This window comes from Doryrhamphus excisus, linkage group LG5 (assembly GCF_037039965.1).
Source record: "Doryrhamphus excisus strain RoL-2023G ecotype Guam linkage group LG5, RoL_Dexc_Guam_v1.1, whole genome shotgun sequence".
Taxonomy (NCBI): Eukaryota; Metazoa; Chordata; class Actinopteri; order Syngnathiformes; family Syngnathidae; genus Doryrhamphus; species Doryrhamphus excisus.
In genome coordinates this window covers 11701374-11718473 of record NC_136361.1, presented here as the reverse complement: position 1 = coordinate 11718473, position 17100 = coordinate 11701374, and the positions used below count along the sequence as shown (strand labels likewise).

General features: G+C 42.6%; 1 protein-coding gene across 2 annotated transcripts in view; it reads right to left on the bottom strand.

Moving 5' to 3' along the window:
* znf385d (zinc finger protein 385D) overlaps window positions 1-16879 on the bottom strand; it is a 74242-nt gene extending 57363 nt beyond the window's left edge. For both annotated transcript variants that reach the window (XM_058053388.2, XM_058053389.2), the window contains exon 1: window positions 16748-16879. In XM_058053388.2, coding sequence (XP_057909371.2) covers window positions 16748-16769 — 22 coding nt within the window. In that variant the 5' untranslated portion in view covers window positions 16770-16879. The remainder of the gene's footprint in view (window positions 1-16747) is intronic.
* Window positions 16880-17100: the final 221 nt, after the last annotated feature.

Here is a 17100-nt window from a genome sequence, read left to right as displayed (position 1 = left end):
TGCATTTTTGTAGTGGGTAGATCATTTTGACTCGGTCATTTTAAAAGTAGCTCGCATGCTGAAAAAGTTTGCCCACCCCTGTAATAGATAGTCCAAAGACAAGTTTGGGATTTTTAAGTTCCCCAAAACCAAAGACAGGTGTCATGAAAATGTAGGTCATTTCTGCTGTATAATATATTTTTACACAGAAGTTTCAGTTAAATATATCATATAGCAGACGAACAGTGATAGATGAGAAGTGAAATGAGGTTTATAGGATTTACAGAAATTGTGCAATATTTATTTAAACAAAAGTAAGCAGGTGCATAAATTAGGGCACCCTTGGTGTAATTTGTTTGACTTTGCAATTTGTTCTCCTCTTTGCATCTTCTCTGAAGAGTAGCCCCATGGTAGCCTCAAAACAACTGTCATATGAAGAGTAAAGATTGTTCAACATCATGGTTTAGGGGCAGGGGTCAGCAACCCCTCTAGAACTGCGTGTGGTTCTTCAGTCATTTTGTTGTGGCTCCCTTCGCAATGCTAAAGTACTTTTTTAACCCCCGAATGGGGAAAATATGCATCTTTGTAAAAATCTGAAGGGTTTGGCTGCCTGCTTTGGTTAGGATGTTACATTTCTTACCCCAACGTAGTACACTAACCATGAATATACCCCCCACATCCCTTTCACATTTTTTATTCTGCATGGACAGTGCGCCTCGCACTTTGGGGCATTCAGGTACACTCATAATTTTGAGTGTTAGGCGCTAATTGTTTTTCATTTTTATTCACATACCTCTTATGGCAATAGACGTACCCTGAGGGGTACCCCACTTTGGGAACCACTGATATACAGTATATTCATGGAGGTCAGTAAATAACATTATAATATTCAACCATTCATCCATCCAAATAATATTCATCCATTTCATCAAAGTGTATGCACAGCATATAACATTATTTTATACTCAGCTCAGACCTAGTGAATACATTGTACACTGTTGTCCGATTAGCCCCGCCCACCCGTCTTGCTCACTGTTATGTTGGACTTTTTGCTCTGTTCCTTTCACACTCTGTTCCTTTCATTTGCAGCCAATCAACAGTCCTATTCAATTCCAGTGGACTTGCTAATACGTGTTTTTATTACATATGTGTGTTTTGTTTATTCCTTACATATGCAAAGTTCTGCTCCAAACATCTGTTCTACATGAAGGACTTGGCACCGTGTGTTTTCTCGAACACAGACTATAAGCCCCCCCCCCCCTCCGGAATAAATCCCACTCCCATGGTCTTGCAAACACAATTCTTTGAATGTGACTCGTTTATTAACAATTAACCGCTTTCCAGGCCAGTTTTAATCAGAAAGCAAGCACTCCATCAACACGCTGAGCTGATGTTTACACATTCCAATAGTCACCAAGAAACACAAGTGTATGTATCACGGATAGGTCACTTCCACCTCCACAGGAAGCTCCTCCCACCAAGGAACTGTTAAACACAACAATATGACTATTCAGGCCAAATGTGGCATAAAAGAGACACAAGAGAAAAGACTGGACGATGTTGTGTTATAAGGTAATCGTGAAAAATAACAAGTAAAAAGTCATCTTTTGCAGCATTCTGCTCATTTCAAGGCATAGAGCTCCCACATTCCAAAAGACATGCTAGGTTAATTGGTTCATGACAAAAATGTATGCAAATGCTTTGTATCAATTTGCGTATTTTCCGGTTAGCTTACAATATGGCACACATCTTGCGTGTTATTAATACACACCTTGAGTGCAACTGTGTTCTGTGTATGTTTTATCCCAAAACCTGTCCAGGGTGTACCCCCCTCTTGCCCCAAGACAGCTGGGATTGGCTCCAGCACGCACGCAACCCTCGGGAGGATAAGCGGTAGAATATGAATGAATGAATGAATATTATAGTAAATAAATGATTTTGTATTTCAAATATTGTATCTGTATTGTATCACAAAAATGTCCTGCCGTTTTTTGCCACGCTTATGTGTCATTTCATACTTTCCTCTTTCAATAGCAAGGAAATCTGTTCAGCTCCAAATATGACCAGGGTATGAGTCATTGTTGCACTGAAAAAATGAATATAACCAATGCAGGGTTCATAAAATTGCTCTTCACACCATGAAAACACATCAATATCTCATGCCAAGGCAACAGATGGCGCTACAACCCCTGAGTGTAAGGTCATTTCTGCCTGTCAACATAGATAGATAGATAAATAGATAGATAGATAGATAGATAGATAGATAGATAGATAGATAGATAGATAGATAGATAGATAGATAGATAGATAGATAGATAGATAGATAGATAGATAGATAGATAGATAGATAGACTCCCTTTATTGTCATTGCACAAAAACACAGTAGTGAAATTGCCAACGAACAACAAAAACAAAAGAGAATGCAGAAAACGGGATAAACACGATAGGCAATGACGCAGAGTTCCACCTGAATTTTAAGGTTGAAGCTTCGAAATTAAGCAAGAAGATAAGTGTGTGTCCTGTGAGAAGATAAAGGCGCACATAGTGACATCATGCAAACGAGGAAAGCCAATAAAAATCACATTTTCCTGTCAATAAAGTCAGTTTTGTCTTTATCCTAGCTGTGGTTTTCCAAAAAGTCAGTTTTCAGCAACGTAAAGCCAAGCTTGCGTGCGGAGCAAAGGCCAAATAGAATAGAAAAATATACAATTTGAAATATACTCATGTGGACATGGCCTGAAGTGACCACCTGTGTCCTATCAGATGGTAGACCGCATTCACAGTGCGGGTCATGCCAGCTGAATGTTTTATAAATCACTAATTGGAAACAGCATGACATGCGGGGGGACGGTGCCAGTATTAAAGAAGAAAAAGCAGATAAAACCTTTGAGGCCTTCCAGAAGTTTTAAGGAATTAAAGGAGCCATTTGAGCTGTAATGAAAACCAGAGGGAGGATTTTAGTTTTTTTTGCCAACATGACTCTACAGGACATCAAATGAATTAGAGAAGGAATAAAACCAGGGCGGCGGCGTTTCAGTGTCTCTGCCCGGGGAAGGAGTAAATAACAGAAGATGTCGTAAAGACGACAGGCGAGAGAAGAGGGAACTGACAGCGCCGCCATATGCTGCCAGGCGGCCGCATGCAGCGACTCATGCGGTGGCTCGTCCAGAAGAGCTCAGCCTTCAGTGGCGAGCGTGCAGCGTGCCAATGTTGACGTCAGCCCGCAACAACGCCGCACGCTTGTGCCAGGGACACGTTTGGTTGGGACGACGTGACACAGCGTAAAATATGTGATGACGGTTTTCCACAACTACAACTAACCTAATTAAAGGGTAAAATGTCACACACATGCACAATTTAGTAAGAGCACTGTTTATACTGGGGGTGTACCTGTACATGCAGTTTGCCCGCAAGGTATGCAGCGGAAATGAGGGACAGAAAATGTATATTCATATGACCAAAAGGTGAGGCATTCGATGCAGAAGCCAAGCTATAGCCAGGTGGAAGAAAACAGCGCCACCTGAGATTAGCGAGACTCACGGCTAGCAATATTTTGGGTTATTTTCAACAGCAAATGTTAACCGGTACATGCATTTTATACTGGCAAATTAGAAAAAAGTTGCAAATAAACATATATCCATCCATCCATTTTCTATACCACAAATTCTCATCAGGGTCACTGGCATACTGGAGCCTGTCTCAGCTGTCTTCGGGTGGGAGGCGGCGTACATGCTGGACTGGTCGCCAGCCAATCACAGGGCACATATAGACAAACAACCATTCACACTCACATTCATACCTATGGACAATTTGGAGTCACCAATTAACCTAGCATGTTTTTGGAATGTGGGAGGAAACCGGAGTAAACATGCAAACTCCACACAGAGATGCGCAAGTGGGGAATCGAACCCGGGTCTCCAAGCTGTGTGATTTAAACAAAGTGGAAAGAAGGACAACATAAGAAGTCAAAAATGTACCACCTCCACACACATGCAGTGTAAAAGTAATGTAATCTACTGTCTCATCAATCCTAGTGACCAGATTTTTACATATAACTTGTCTTGTCACGTTCGGGCTTGAGAGCTTTGCGATGCGACCCCAGGATCCAGAGATGAGGACCCAATTGCAGGTAAAAATGTATTTATTGCAACCAACATAAAAACGACAATGACCCAACAACAAAAGGACCGCGCACCTGAACTAAGTAGACATCACAGAAAATGGGAAACAGATGCGGGAGATAATGGAAAGCAACTGAAAACAGAACAGAGCAACACAGGAAGTAAATAAAAAATAAGGGCATGAACTAGGAACTGAGGAAAAGAGGAAAACTAAGAGCTGTCACAAAGGGGTGAAGCCCAATCGTGACATGTCTTTCAATATCTGTGGACTAATAAAACCTGCTCTAATAAAACGGTGATGATCCATTCGTCCATCTGTTTTCTATGCCGTTTGTCCTCATTAGGGTGGAGAGGGTATGCTGGAGCCCATCCCAGCAAACACCCAGACACCAGCGTTCATTTATTAATTAATTAACTTTTGAAAAATCGCAATGGGTAGCGATGTTCAAACTATGTGGGACGAATGTACATAAACATTGTGAGACGTTGAATATGATAAGCTAACATTTGTGACATACTGGACACACTGAAATGACATTTTGGTGGGTTTATGCAATCATCAACCACAAGTGTATGGTATTATTAAAAATATATATGGCAGTTCTCCAGAGAGAGCCCCAGACTGTTACGTTTAGGTCAGCGATTCTCAATTATTTACTGCCATACACTCACCTCCCATGGGAAAATAAATGTTTTATGTTTTACATTATGTTATTTGAAAGACTATTGAGAAACTGTAGTACACCCGAAACTCGGTACTTATGAATTGGATTTATTATTTTTCTTGGGAAAAATTCCTCTGGTTAATGTCTGTCTGACCTTCTGGAATGGGTTAATGAATGACACTAACCATGGTTTCACTGGTTTCACTGGTTTCACAAACCACTGTGTGACTTGCTGGCACCAGCATCTGACTTGCCAGCATTGACCTGCCTCTCACACCCCCTCGGCACCTCACCGTGCACCCCCAGTGACTTAGAGAAGTGGTTTCTGTGAATTATGCCATATTTTATTATACTGTATAATACAAAATTAGGACTTAATTCTGGTACATCTTACTACTACTATGCACCATCTCTCTATAAAGTGAATTTGTTTGGGAGTCATCCTGCTCGCCAACAAACAAACAAAGAGCGATGACTGGCGGGGTTAATTACACCACGTCTAATTAGGGGGCTTTCAATCTTAGAATGAAATGCTCGAGAATTCCCTTGGGAATAACTCTGCTATGTGAGGAATGACAAGAGAAAACGTTGCAAGGAACTGCAGGACAGCGGTGACATGCCCAACGTGTCCCAACACACACGGTACATTCCAGCTGTCCGGCCATGTTTACCATCAATGCAGCATCTGATCAACTGTCTCCCCTAACAGCAAGTGCTAACTGAATCAGCATTTGGGTGAATATTTGAGAATCCGGCGTGGAACTGTGCTTGGATCACCAAACAGCTGTCCATGACATGACATTGTGATAATATGTAGAATTCTACACTCGCTGTTTGTAATGTTACTGTAAAATTAAATGAGACACACAAGCACCAGACTGGATTGCAGATTTTTAGGTTTTCAGGTTTGAATGATCTCACAACAGGCACAATAATCCCTAGTCTCTGTTGTTTCCGTAACCTATGCCAGGATAAAACTCAACTCTGAAGTCCCTACTTCCTGTCCGTCCCGCACTCAGCTCCTGTAGCACCGGAACACATTTACAGCAACACACATAAGCACATGAGTCTTATTTATGTTTTAAATGTTTTCTCTTATTATGTCGACTATATTGGGTAAGGAATGTAAAGGTGACTAAAGGGGTGTTATTTCATGTCTACAGGGCTCTAATGTGAAATAAACATATTTAGAAGGTAGTTAAGACGTTTTCTATGCTCGAATCCCACTTTGCAAAAGATCACTTATCACGGCCGGGTGTTGAATTAAATTAACCTCAATAAGCGAGGGATTGTTCAACACAATAACCCAGACAACATTTTGCCAAGGTTTGTGTCAAAAACCGAATCATATGGAAACAAGAAACAAGAGTGTGCAAAAAATGAACAGGAAATCATTGCCAGGAGTCCATTGAGGACAGTGCAATTCGGACCGATGGCAGTTTATCAGTGCAGTTACAAGTGGAGACGCGACCGTTCCCAGTAAAACAGATAAGATCCTTCTACAGACCCCTAATGACGTCTCTGGGGCCGGGCCAGATCTGAAGACGTCTGATGCAAAAGTGCTGCAGGATGATGACTCTTTTAACGATGGACATGGTGTCCTCTGTGGAGGCTGGAGAGGAGCGTCCAGATTGTCGGCAGGTTAATATGGAAACGCATCTGTGATGAGGAAGGGGGGATGTCAGGGCTATTAGTGCCCCATTGCATGGTGGGTAACTTGCACATCTGTGAAGTCTACATTCCTGCCGGAAGCTCAGAGGAGACTGTGGAGCAACATATGCTTCCATCCACCGTTGCCTTCAGTCCTGTCTCCTGCCTTCAATGCATGTTTGCGCACCGTGGAGCATAACCCAGGACAACGCAACAGCACTACAGCGTTAAAGCTAAAGCTGTTTATCAGGCACAGATGGGAAATAAATTAATTTTGGAGTTGTCAGATCCCCAGCGCTTACTGAGCCTTGGCTAGGTGATGTAAGAGTGTGGTAAACACGCTGCTGCCCTTTGAGGAAGATGACGCACATTTCACAGTGTGGCTCTTTTGTTGCTTTATTGACAAACCCAACTGTGATAGCAGAAAGAGCGCGGACTTACGCCAGGGATGAAGTGAACAAAAGCAGATGAACTTTCACTGATGTGTCACTGGATGGCATTGGATGAAGGGAACGTACCCTTCGGGGGCATCCGCGAAAGCAGCGACAACCCCCTTCTTTAGTTGCCCGATGTAGGTTTAGACCATACAAGATCATACTGATAAAAATGGATGGATAATGACTGTCTTATTATATCTTAACATTACTGACACTAAGACACTGGTGTAGAGTACCACTGTACTACCGCGGGTTTGTGGTTAAGGAGAGACTCACCATGACCTTCCACTGCTTTATTAATAAACAGAGAACATTCACAGAGGAGCTGCTGTCAGCCACTCTCTACACTGCTAACCATCAACTCTACATCACAAGTCACAGATAATGTATTACTTCATATCGCGACTTTTAAATGCCCTACATATGTATTTTCACTCATTTATCTTGCTTGAAAATTATTAATTTAGGCATTTATGAATTAATTTTTATAGAGGGAGGGCGCGATGTTCAAACAACAATGTGGCTAGGGACGCCTGTATTAGTAAATACGACTGCCAAGCGTGGCCTACCAAAGCAAGTGTCTTGTGGGGTCTCCTAATTACCGCTAGCTCAAACAACATAATTAACCACTGTGGCAGTAGGCAACCACCTGCTGGTGATTTTTACTGGCCACTCATAATATTTCAGGTGCAGCAACTGAAGTATATAGCTAAAGTGCAAAAAAAAACATTCCATATTTTACCAGGTTCTATGTAGTCACAAATAGTATCAGCATATCAGGAGAAAGGGGTCAGTTCTAATTACAGTATATGCTTTACATAAACTGTGAAAAACGGGTGTCAGGGAGATAGTTCCCTAACAGAGGAGCCTGATAACTGAAGGCTCTACCTGTGCTACTTCTAAATATGACAGGAGTGGCAAGTAAATGTAAATTCTGTGAGTGCAGTGTTTTGCTGGGTTGATAGGGCATTAGAAGCTCTATATACTGGTGCAGTGCAGGGGTGTCAAAACGTTTTCCACCAGCGGCCACATACTGAAAAAGGACAGGATGCAAAGGAACATGTATTTCAAGAAATAATAACAGCTAAATGTCAATTTTTGCAGTAGATTTTTTTTCATTTACCTAATATTTCAACGATCTTCTCGTCAGATTTCTTAGGTCATTATTTCTGTATTATTTTGACTGTATTTCCATAGTATATTGACGCATTTTACAATAATTACATTATTCTTCATTTTGTTTATTTCTCCAAATATTTTATTTTTTTTTATTACAACATTATAACAGCTTTATTTTACCTCACGTTACGTGACAACTTTCTTTTAATATTTTGACTTTATTTTGTACAATTACTGCAGATTTTTGCATTTTTGCTGTTCTTTTTTTGTTTGTTTTCCTGCTCAATTACATTTTTGGCATGTGCCAAGTGCCAGTAAAAAAAGAGCCACTGACCGAAAATCATTTCTTCACAAATTTGACAGGTAACCAGTGCAGTGAGGCTAGTTCTTAAAAAATATGAGCTGTTTCTCTGGTTCTGGTTAAGACTTGTGCAGGAAGATATCTCTGGGCAACCTTATTAACAGGGAGTTACAATAATCCAGCCTGGTGGTCAGAGAAGCTTCACTTGAGTAGATTCTTTATGGATCCAAACTGCAGGCCATCTGACGAGTAACCAGTTTAATACGGTTCCTTCAATGCCGAGGGCAAGTTCTAATCTCTGTATCAAAATCTGATGATCGTGCCGAGTGCCGCTGTAAGATGTAATAAAACTAGTACTGAAACCAGGCCTTCGTCTAAGGCAATGAGGGGGTCGTTTGTAACTTTTACGATTGCTGTTTCTGGGCCACAGTGCATCCTAAATCTTGATTGAAAGTCCTCAAATTGCTGATTGTTTTGTAGGAAATCCTGTAACTGTTTGGTAACTGCTTCCTCTAGCATCTTGGAGAAAAATGTCTTTTGGTCTGGAGTTAGATAAGACATGAGGATCAAGGTTAGGTTTTAAAAGAAGCCACTATGAATGACTGTGGTACATACTGTATCCTGTCGTATCCTGTCTCTAGTCACAGAGCTGTGTTAACCAGTCAAATGGCATCCTTGAGCAAGCCTGGAAAGATGCGACCTGAGAAACACTAGGTCAGGAGGAAATAGTAGAGGAAAGTTCAGAATAGCTGATGGAGCAAAACGACGTCAGATTTGCTTAGTTTTGGGGTATGAGCGATCACCTGATCCTTATATATGAAACCGATCTTACCAACTAATCTTATCTACCGCCACAAAGTTCTGAAAATCAGCCACTAACAGACGGACAGCGAGCAAATCAAGTTAAGGCTAAATCAGCTAAATCTAGCCGGAGCAGAATTCCTCAGCGGAATGCTGAGCCAATCACCTGTAACTGAGGGTTTCAGGATGCTCGTTGATGTTAAGTTGGAAGTTCGGGGGCCAGTGCAGCAGAAAGCACATTTCTTCATGTACACAGCTGATTCCCTTACAAAAAAACGAGGAAACTTCATCTTTCATCTGCACTGTGCAATATCCAGGTATTTATTTCACAGTGACACTGGTTTAATGTTTTGCTAAAAAGTTATTGAATCAATTTTAAAATAATTAAATCGTTTTGGATCGTATCATTCTAAACAATATCGTATCAGCAACCATAAATCCTGATTCAAATCGAATCGTTATTAAAGCGAATTGTTACACATCTAGTGTCAAACAGCGTAGGGAAGAAGGATAAAGATGACATGAACTTACCACTTCCACACGGAATGGGAGGAAAACCTTTTTTCACTCCCTCAGCCATGGCATGGCGGCTCGGCTCTGCAGGCTCAGTAACCAGTCTTTCAATATTGTCTTTCAATATTTTTGACTAATAATAGACTAAAGTCATTTCTTTATTATTTTTTGTAAAGCAGCGATATAGTGAGGGAGCACTATTCAAGCTGCAAGATAGCTATGGACGACTATGGATCACTACCAGGAAAATGATGGCGTTCATGGCATTGGATGACCAGCCATTTTCTGTGGCTGTGCACATTGTTTTTGGTAACAGGCTCAAATCAGGTCTGCAGTGGAACCTAACAAAACCCTCATAATAACTGCCAGATTAATACAGGTGTGGCATGTCAAGAATGATCATTGCACAGGTGTGCCTTAGGATGCCTTCAATAATAACTCCGAAATGTGCAGTTTCACCGTATTGTCATCATCTCATCATTGGTGGAAGAACATTCTCCATGTCTGCGTTTAATTACATGCCAAACTCGGGGGGAACCAGCCTGACATTTGATCTCAACCCCGATCACCCCAATGATGCTCACACCAAGGAGATGTAGGACAGGAGGAAAACATCCCCACAAGACGCTGTCACAAACACGCACACTCTGCATCGCTGGAGGTGTAAATATTTGAGTTCATGTGCACACGGAGGCAGCAGCTTCTACTTTTGGGCTCCGAGGACTCAGGTGGGCAGAAGAAAAGAGTTGACAAGTAGGAAATTTGCATGACGCCCGCGAGGTTCAGGAGACCCAAAACTGTAATAAAATGAAAATAAAAAGTCTACTTTCTCCTCCAGGGGCTTATAAACGCCATTGAAAGATGTGGCAGGCAAATAAGGACGTGACAAATAGAAACAGGAGAGAAAGCCTGCTTGTGTGCTAAATGTGACATTTATGAAGCTGCTGAGCTTGTCAAATATTTGCCATGTAAATTATAACGTCATATTTTTATCCCCGGCCACAGACAGCGAGCACATAGCTGAACTTCTGCAACGTGTCCACAAACGTCGGGATGCCAAAACAAGTAAACATAACATTTATTATGCACTCAGAATAGATTGTAGTTATGGGCTACATGGGCAATCGCCCAGGGTGGCATTCAATCTCTAGGGGGCAAAAATGAGGCAGGGGGAAAAAAACATTCATATTTATTTGGGCTCAGGATATCAGGATATGTCTGTCAGATGGCCGCCCCCTCATACTACTACATGAAGTGGATAAAACCAATCCATTGAGAGGCAGTGAGATATCTATGTATGTCAAAGTAAATATGGAAAATAAGTACTCTATTGGGGGTGTCCAAAGTGCAACCTCGGGGCCATTAGCAGCTCATGGCTGTTTATGTATTGGCCCGTGGTACATTCTAAAAATAGCAGCACGAGGCCGGGAAATATAACAAACAAATTAATTTATCACACAATAAATTAAAATAGGCGGCACGGCGGTCTAGTGGTTAGCGCGCAGACCTCACAGCTAGGAGACCAGGGTTCAATTCCACCCTCGGACATCTCTGTGTGGAGTTTGCATGTTCTCCCCGTGCATGCGTGGGTTTTCTCCGGGTACTCCGGTTTCCTCCCACATTCCAAAAACATGCTAGGTTAATTGGTGACTCCAAATTGTCCATAGGTATGAATGTGAGTGTGAATGGTTGTTTGTCTATATGTGCCCTGTGATTGGCTGGCCACCAGTCCAGGGTGTACCCTGCCTCTCGCCCAAAGATAGCTGGGATAGACTCCAGCACCCCCCGCGACCCTTGTGAGGAAAAAGCGGTAGAAAATGAATGAATGAATAAATAAAATGAACTCAATCATTTTGCTGGTTTTGATATATTGCCATGAGCATGTGTCTGTTTTTCTTGTCTCCTGCCACCAAACAGGCAAGAAGAGAGTTCACTCTTTGTATTGATTTCAGCACCTTGGCGTGTTTGTTCCATAGAACAACGGCATGAATGGAGTGAGCCATTTTGTCAGTCATACAGTCTTTGTGTCAATGGATAGGGGGCGAGGTCGTTAGAATACACAGAGTGCAGATGAGTGCAATGCAGTAGAAATTAAATTAGTACACTGCAATATATTGTCATTCATTCATTCATTCATTTTCTACCGCTTATCCTCACGAGGGTCACAGGGGGTGCTGGAGCCTATCCCAGCTGTCTTCGGGCGAGAGGCGGGGTACACCCTGGACTGGTCACCAGCCAATCACAGGGCACATATAGACAAACAACCATTCACACTCAAATTCATACCTATGGACAATTTGGAGTCGCCAACCTAGCATGTTTTTGGAATGTGGGAGGAAACCGGAGTACCCGGAGAAAACCCACGCATGCACAGGGAGAACATGCAAACTCCACACAGAGATGGCCGAGGGTGGAATCTCACAAATTCATATGCAAATTCCTCGATGACATCATGTACCAACTTCTATTACAGCCAATAGCTACTTTTCTCACTGATAAGTTGGCAACAGTGGAGAGAAGAAAGGGGTGTCAATGTGTGACCCTATTTTTTTTTTCCACACAGAGATGCCAAGAGATGGCCGAGTGGATGGCCAAGCATGTTCAAAATAAATTAAAACATTACATCAAGTTTGAAAAGATGTTGTGTTTCAGGGCCTCAAATAAAGTTAAACTGATGAAATTAGCGCGACAGAGGAGGCCCGTCAGCTGATATTATTCTATTATTGTGTGTTTGAGCTGGCATTTAACCAAGTGGCACCAACATCTACATGTCACCGTGTGAGCAAAAGCAGAGCAAAAGCAGCACCGGCATCTCATTGGACGTCTCTGGACCGCGGCCGTCCTCTACCTTGCCCTTCAACATTCACTTATCTGGGCTCAGCGGTGTGTCGAGAGTGAGTAAAAATGATGTCTGGAGGACGCCGAGGGCCATTAATAATGAATCACCTGGCGGCGCTCTCGTCTCTTTAGTGCCGTAGGCCTCAGTTCCGTAGACCTGAAGCTTAGCCCGAGCGTCCAAGCTCAGCCCGAGAGTCCAAATAGCCTGTGTGGACACAAGCTGCACGGCCGCTATTCCCTCAGCAAATAGGAATCCAATTATTGTTATTATGAGCCCAGTTCTGCTGATAGTTCTACTGCTGACAACAATTACAGCCCCAGCGCAGTGAGCGTTTCTGTCTGGGCTCGCTTACTATTATTTTATATACACGACCATCTCAATGCTTTAAAGCTGACTTCATACTTTTAGTTCACTACTTAACATTTACACTAGCATTTTTGCTATGGTACACAAGATTGGACAACATTTTCACATATAGTACCTGAACACAACCAGTCCAGCTGGGATAGGCTCCAGCATACCCCACGAGCCAAATAAGGCTATAGCGGTATAGGAATGGATGGATGGACGAAGTACCTGAACAATTTCCCTACTTGCAGAACAATCGCACCACTGCTTGTTTCACCTGAACGAAACCTGGGACAGTAGAACCTGGTTAAGTCCACAACCCTCAGACCATAATGAATGCAATTCAAGGGAAAAAATAGGCAAAGTACAAAGGCAAGAAGGCAAATTAGTTGCAAAGCATATAAACACACCACGGTGCGTGCCTAGCTCACTAACTGCTTGTGCTCCATCCATTCCAACTGTTCTATCATTATGTGATAGCATCCTCAAAAATCAAAACAATTCAAAAATGAAACTGACGAAATCGTATTTAATACATTTTACGACATTTTTAGAGAGCTGCATTCATTTATTTTTACATTCTAAAGACCTTACATTCAAAGGGTGGAAACTTTTAAGACCCCGCTAGTATACATCGAGATGCAGAGCCTTCGTTCTGACAGTCAGTACTCACTATGCAAATCATTCATTCCTTAATTCATTTTCTACCACTTATCCCCACGAGGGTTCGCAGGGGTGCTGGAGCCTATCCCAGCTGTCTTCGGGCGAGAGGCGGGATACACCCTGGACTGGTCGCCAGCCAATCACAGGGCACATATAGACAAACAACCATTCACACTCACATTCATGAGATGCTGATTTTTAATACAGTTAAAAAGCCAGCATTTCAAGAAATGCTCCAAATGTTTGACAGACAGGACGAATTGCCTGTGAGAAAGTACATATCATAAATGGAAATTCCACAATTTTACAAAGTGAAATGTGAAAATTTAAATATGGAAAATAAAATACTGCTTTATGAGTTATTATTATTATTATATATTATTGTGACATTATTGGCTTATGTTGATAATAATATCGTTTAGCTTCAATGTGTGGGACAATAAACATTTCAATATGTACCTGCATTGCTTTATGACTTAGTGAAATGTAAACGTTTTTCTGTCCAGTGTCTCTTCTCATCCTCGCAGAACCAGGCTTGTGCATCGTCTTGTGATTTATTTTATTATTAAACATTTTAAACATAATCCTCAGTTTTGAAGTTGTACAGTTGACTTGGCATCACATTGCTTAAATAAGTACAAACCCATCAAAGTACCTTGCAAGATGCATGAAGGGTGCATTGTTACAAAAAAAAACAAAAACGAAAAAAAAACACGATTAATGGCATCTTTCAACGTGGACATACAGCAGTACCACAGTTTTGGTTATTTATTTGTTCCACAAGGTCTGACGCAAAAACTAAATGTTCAAATTGAGGGTAGCCAGTTCAGGTGGCTCCAGAATCACCTCCCTGGTGATGTGTTCCGGGCAACAAACCGTGTGTTCCAGTCCCGCCAACGAGCGCTTGGCCGCGTCCTCAGATTAGCATACTGACGCTGCGAGAGGATCGCTAATAAACGCCTGCGAGCAGGCCTCCTACAGTCACTCCTCATGCACTCTGTAATCTGAGGTTAGCCGAAAAGACGCTTTATGCATACCGCAAAGCCAGGCGCACACCCAGTGCAGTTTCTCCGGCCCTTTGAGTGTGTTTGTCGTGTGTGTGTGTGTGTGTGAGACAGAAAGACCATTGCACGGCCTCTTGAACATCCTCACCACATGTTTACGATCCACTCCCTCTCTTTTTTAAGCAGCGGGAAGCTGACGTTCCAGTTAAAACTGCAGGACAAACTGTTGCATGAATAATTGAGAAGCCGTCAAGTTAGCAAACGGGTGCACTCAGGAGCCATAAAGGCTGAGGGAGATTTTAAGTGCGCTTGTTTCACTCTGCATGATGCAGATAAGTTAAAAAGATTGATCCGGGCAGGCTCGCAACAACAGACAATGCAGCCACGCTGCCTCCTGGCTCTGCAGGCTCAGCTCGGGAGTCATGAGCACCACTTTTCTATATTCACAACATGAAATAAGATGAAAGAACAAATGTTGCTGTATCTTCCAGCACATTTAAAGAAGTCACCTTGAAAGGGACACTCACTAAATGTCACACGTCTCTGAAAATCCACCTCTAAAATAGCACAGAACTTCAGAGTTTGAAATTATATCTAGCAAGCAGACCCCACTTAGCATTTTATACCATTAACACTTAGTGAAGCGTCCACAGTTTGACCCTGGAACAGATTATTGCCATTGCCAGTCTGTCCTGTAGAAAAATGGTTTCAAAATCTTAATGGTAAAAATTTCCAATACGAGTGTGAATGGTTGGCTGCTGACCCGTCCGGGGTGTACCCTCACTTGAAGGCAGCTGGGATAGGCTCCAGCATAACCCCGACCTTAGTGAGGTTAGTACAGTACAAATAATGTAGGCAGCAGGTACATGATGAACTTGTGTTTATACAACTACGTGCCTTGGCTCAATAAAGGTTGGGAAACACTGATCTATACTGTCTTGCTATCATCTCCAAGAAGGGTTATGTAGCTTCATTTTTAGCTTTGCTTGGTAAAATGACACAAAAAATACACGAGTATTGTCGCATAAAAAAGGTGGATTTGTTTGCACAGCGCATATTTGGCAGGAGCGTAGACCGTGCAGAGGGAAGCTCTTGTTTTCTGTTCAAACATGGCCTCTTACTGTACTACTTATAGACAGCTTATCGATGTAATATATGACCTCTATGTGTTCTCATGAGGATTTAGGGGAAGGAGTGAAGTATAATGTTAGAGAAACTGAATGAATTTAGAATTTAAAGTCATTCATGTGACCCCTAGTGGAGAAAGAATGAACTTTCCTGATACTTGTGTGTTACGTTTTGTATTTCCACTATAAAAATATGAAAATATATTGTATATATTTTTCATTCATTCATTCATTTTCTACCGCTTTTTCCTCACAGGGGGTGCGCGGGGGGTGCTGGAGCCTATCTGCTGTTTTTGGGCGAGAGGCGGGGTACACCCTGGACTGTCGCCAGCCAATCACAGGGCACATATACACAAACAACCATTCACACTCACATTCATACCTATGGACAATTTGGAGTCGCCAATTAACCTAGCATGTTTTTGGAATGTGGGAGGAAACCGGAGTACCCGGAGAAAACCCACGCATGCAGAGATGCCCGAGGGTGGAATTGAACCCTGGTCTCCTAGATGTGAGGTCTGCATGCTAACCACTAGACCCTTGTGCCGCCCATGTGAAAATATATTGTATATATTTTTAAATGAGGGTATGGTTTAAAATTTAAAAAATCAAAAGCGTTAAAAGGGTTAATAGTACAGTCCGAAGTCGTGAATTTAAAAATGTGAATGTTTAAAAACAACAAGCACGTGGATTTCTGTTAAGAGGTTCCACACCATCCATCCATCGGACCTTTCCCCTCCTTTCTTCCATCCGCCCCAGATGCCTTTAATCCCTGGGATTACTTTCATGAAGAAGGTCACCCCGTGAGGAATTGAACCAGGGGTTCTCATATGCAATGCCGTTTTGTAATCCGCGAGAAGAGCTCTTGACGAGGAGGCTGCCTCCTCCATAACAATGAATGAGTCCGGAAGCTTCCTTGGGATCAAGTGGCACCGGGATCGTATGGATCTTAATTTGGCTCACAATGAAAGCGAACTCAAGTGGGTCACCTGTGGGACCGGAACATCACACACTTGGCGCGCGCTTGTTCTGTCTTTGCTACTTTTTGCCGAGGAAGCACTCATCTTTTTATTCGTGGAGGTGTGACAACATGCTGCCTTACACACGCGCGCGCGCGTGCACACCTTCTAATGTACGTGTGTGTCACCTGACAAATCAAACATGAGAGGAAAAGACTCACCGAAGAAGATGCTGCCCTCCATCGCTCCTCTGCTTCACTCCCGGTCAGTGTATGTGTTTGTGTGTGTGTGTGTCCAGCATGGCTCATACACTCCTCAGGCGTGTGTGTGTGTGTGTGTGTGTGTGTTCTGTGTCTGCACGAGGATCTGTTTCTCTGGCTCGCGCTTCCCTCTCTCTCCCCCTGCATTCTCTGGCCTCGCTCGTCCCCTCCCCTCCTCTTCAGCTTCCTCCTCCTCCTCCTCCTCCTCCCGCTCCAAAGTGTCTATCTACATTTTCCAGCCTCTCCTCTCCCAGGAGGTATCTCATGTTTGTTTTATGTGTCAACCAAGGCTGTCTTTCCTGCGCGTCTCGCCG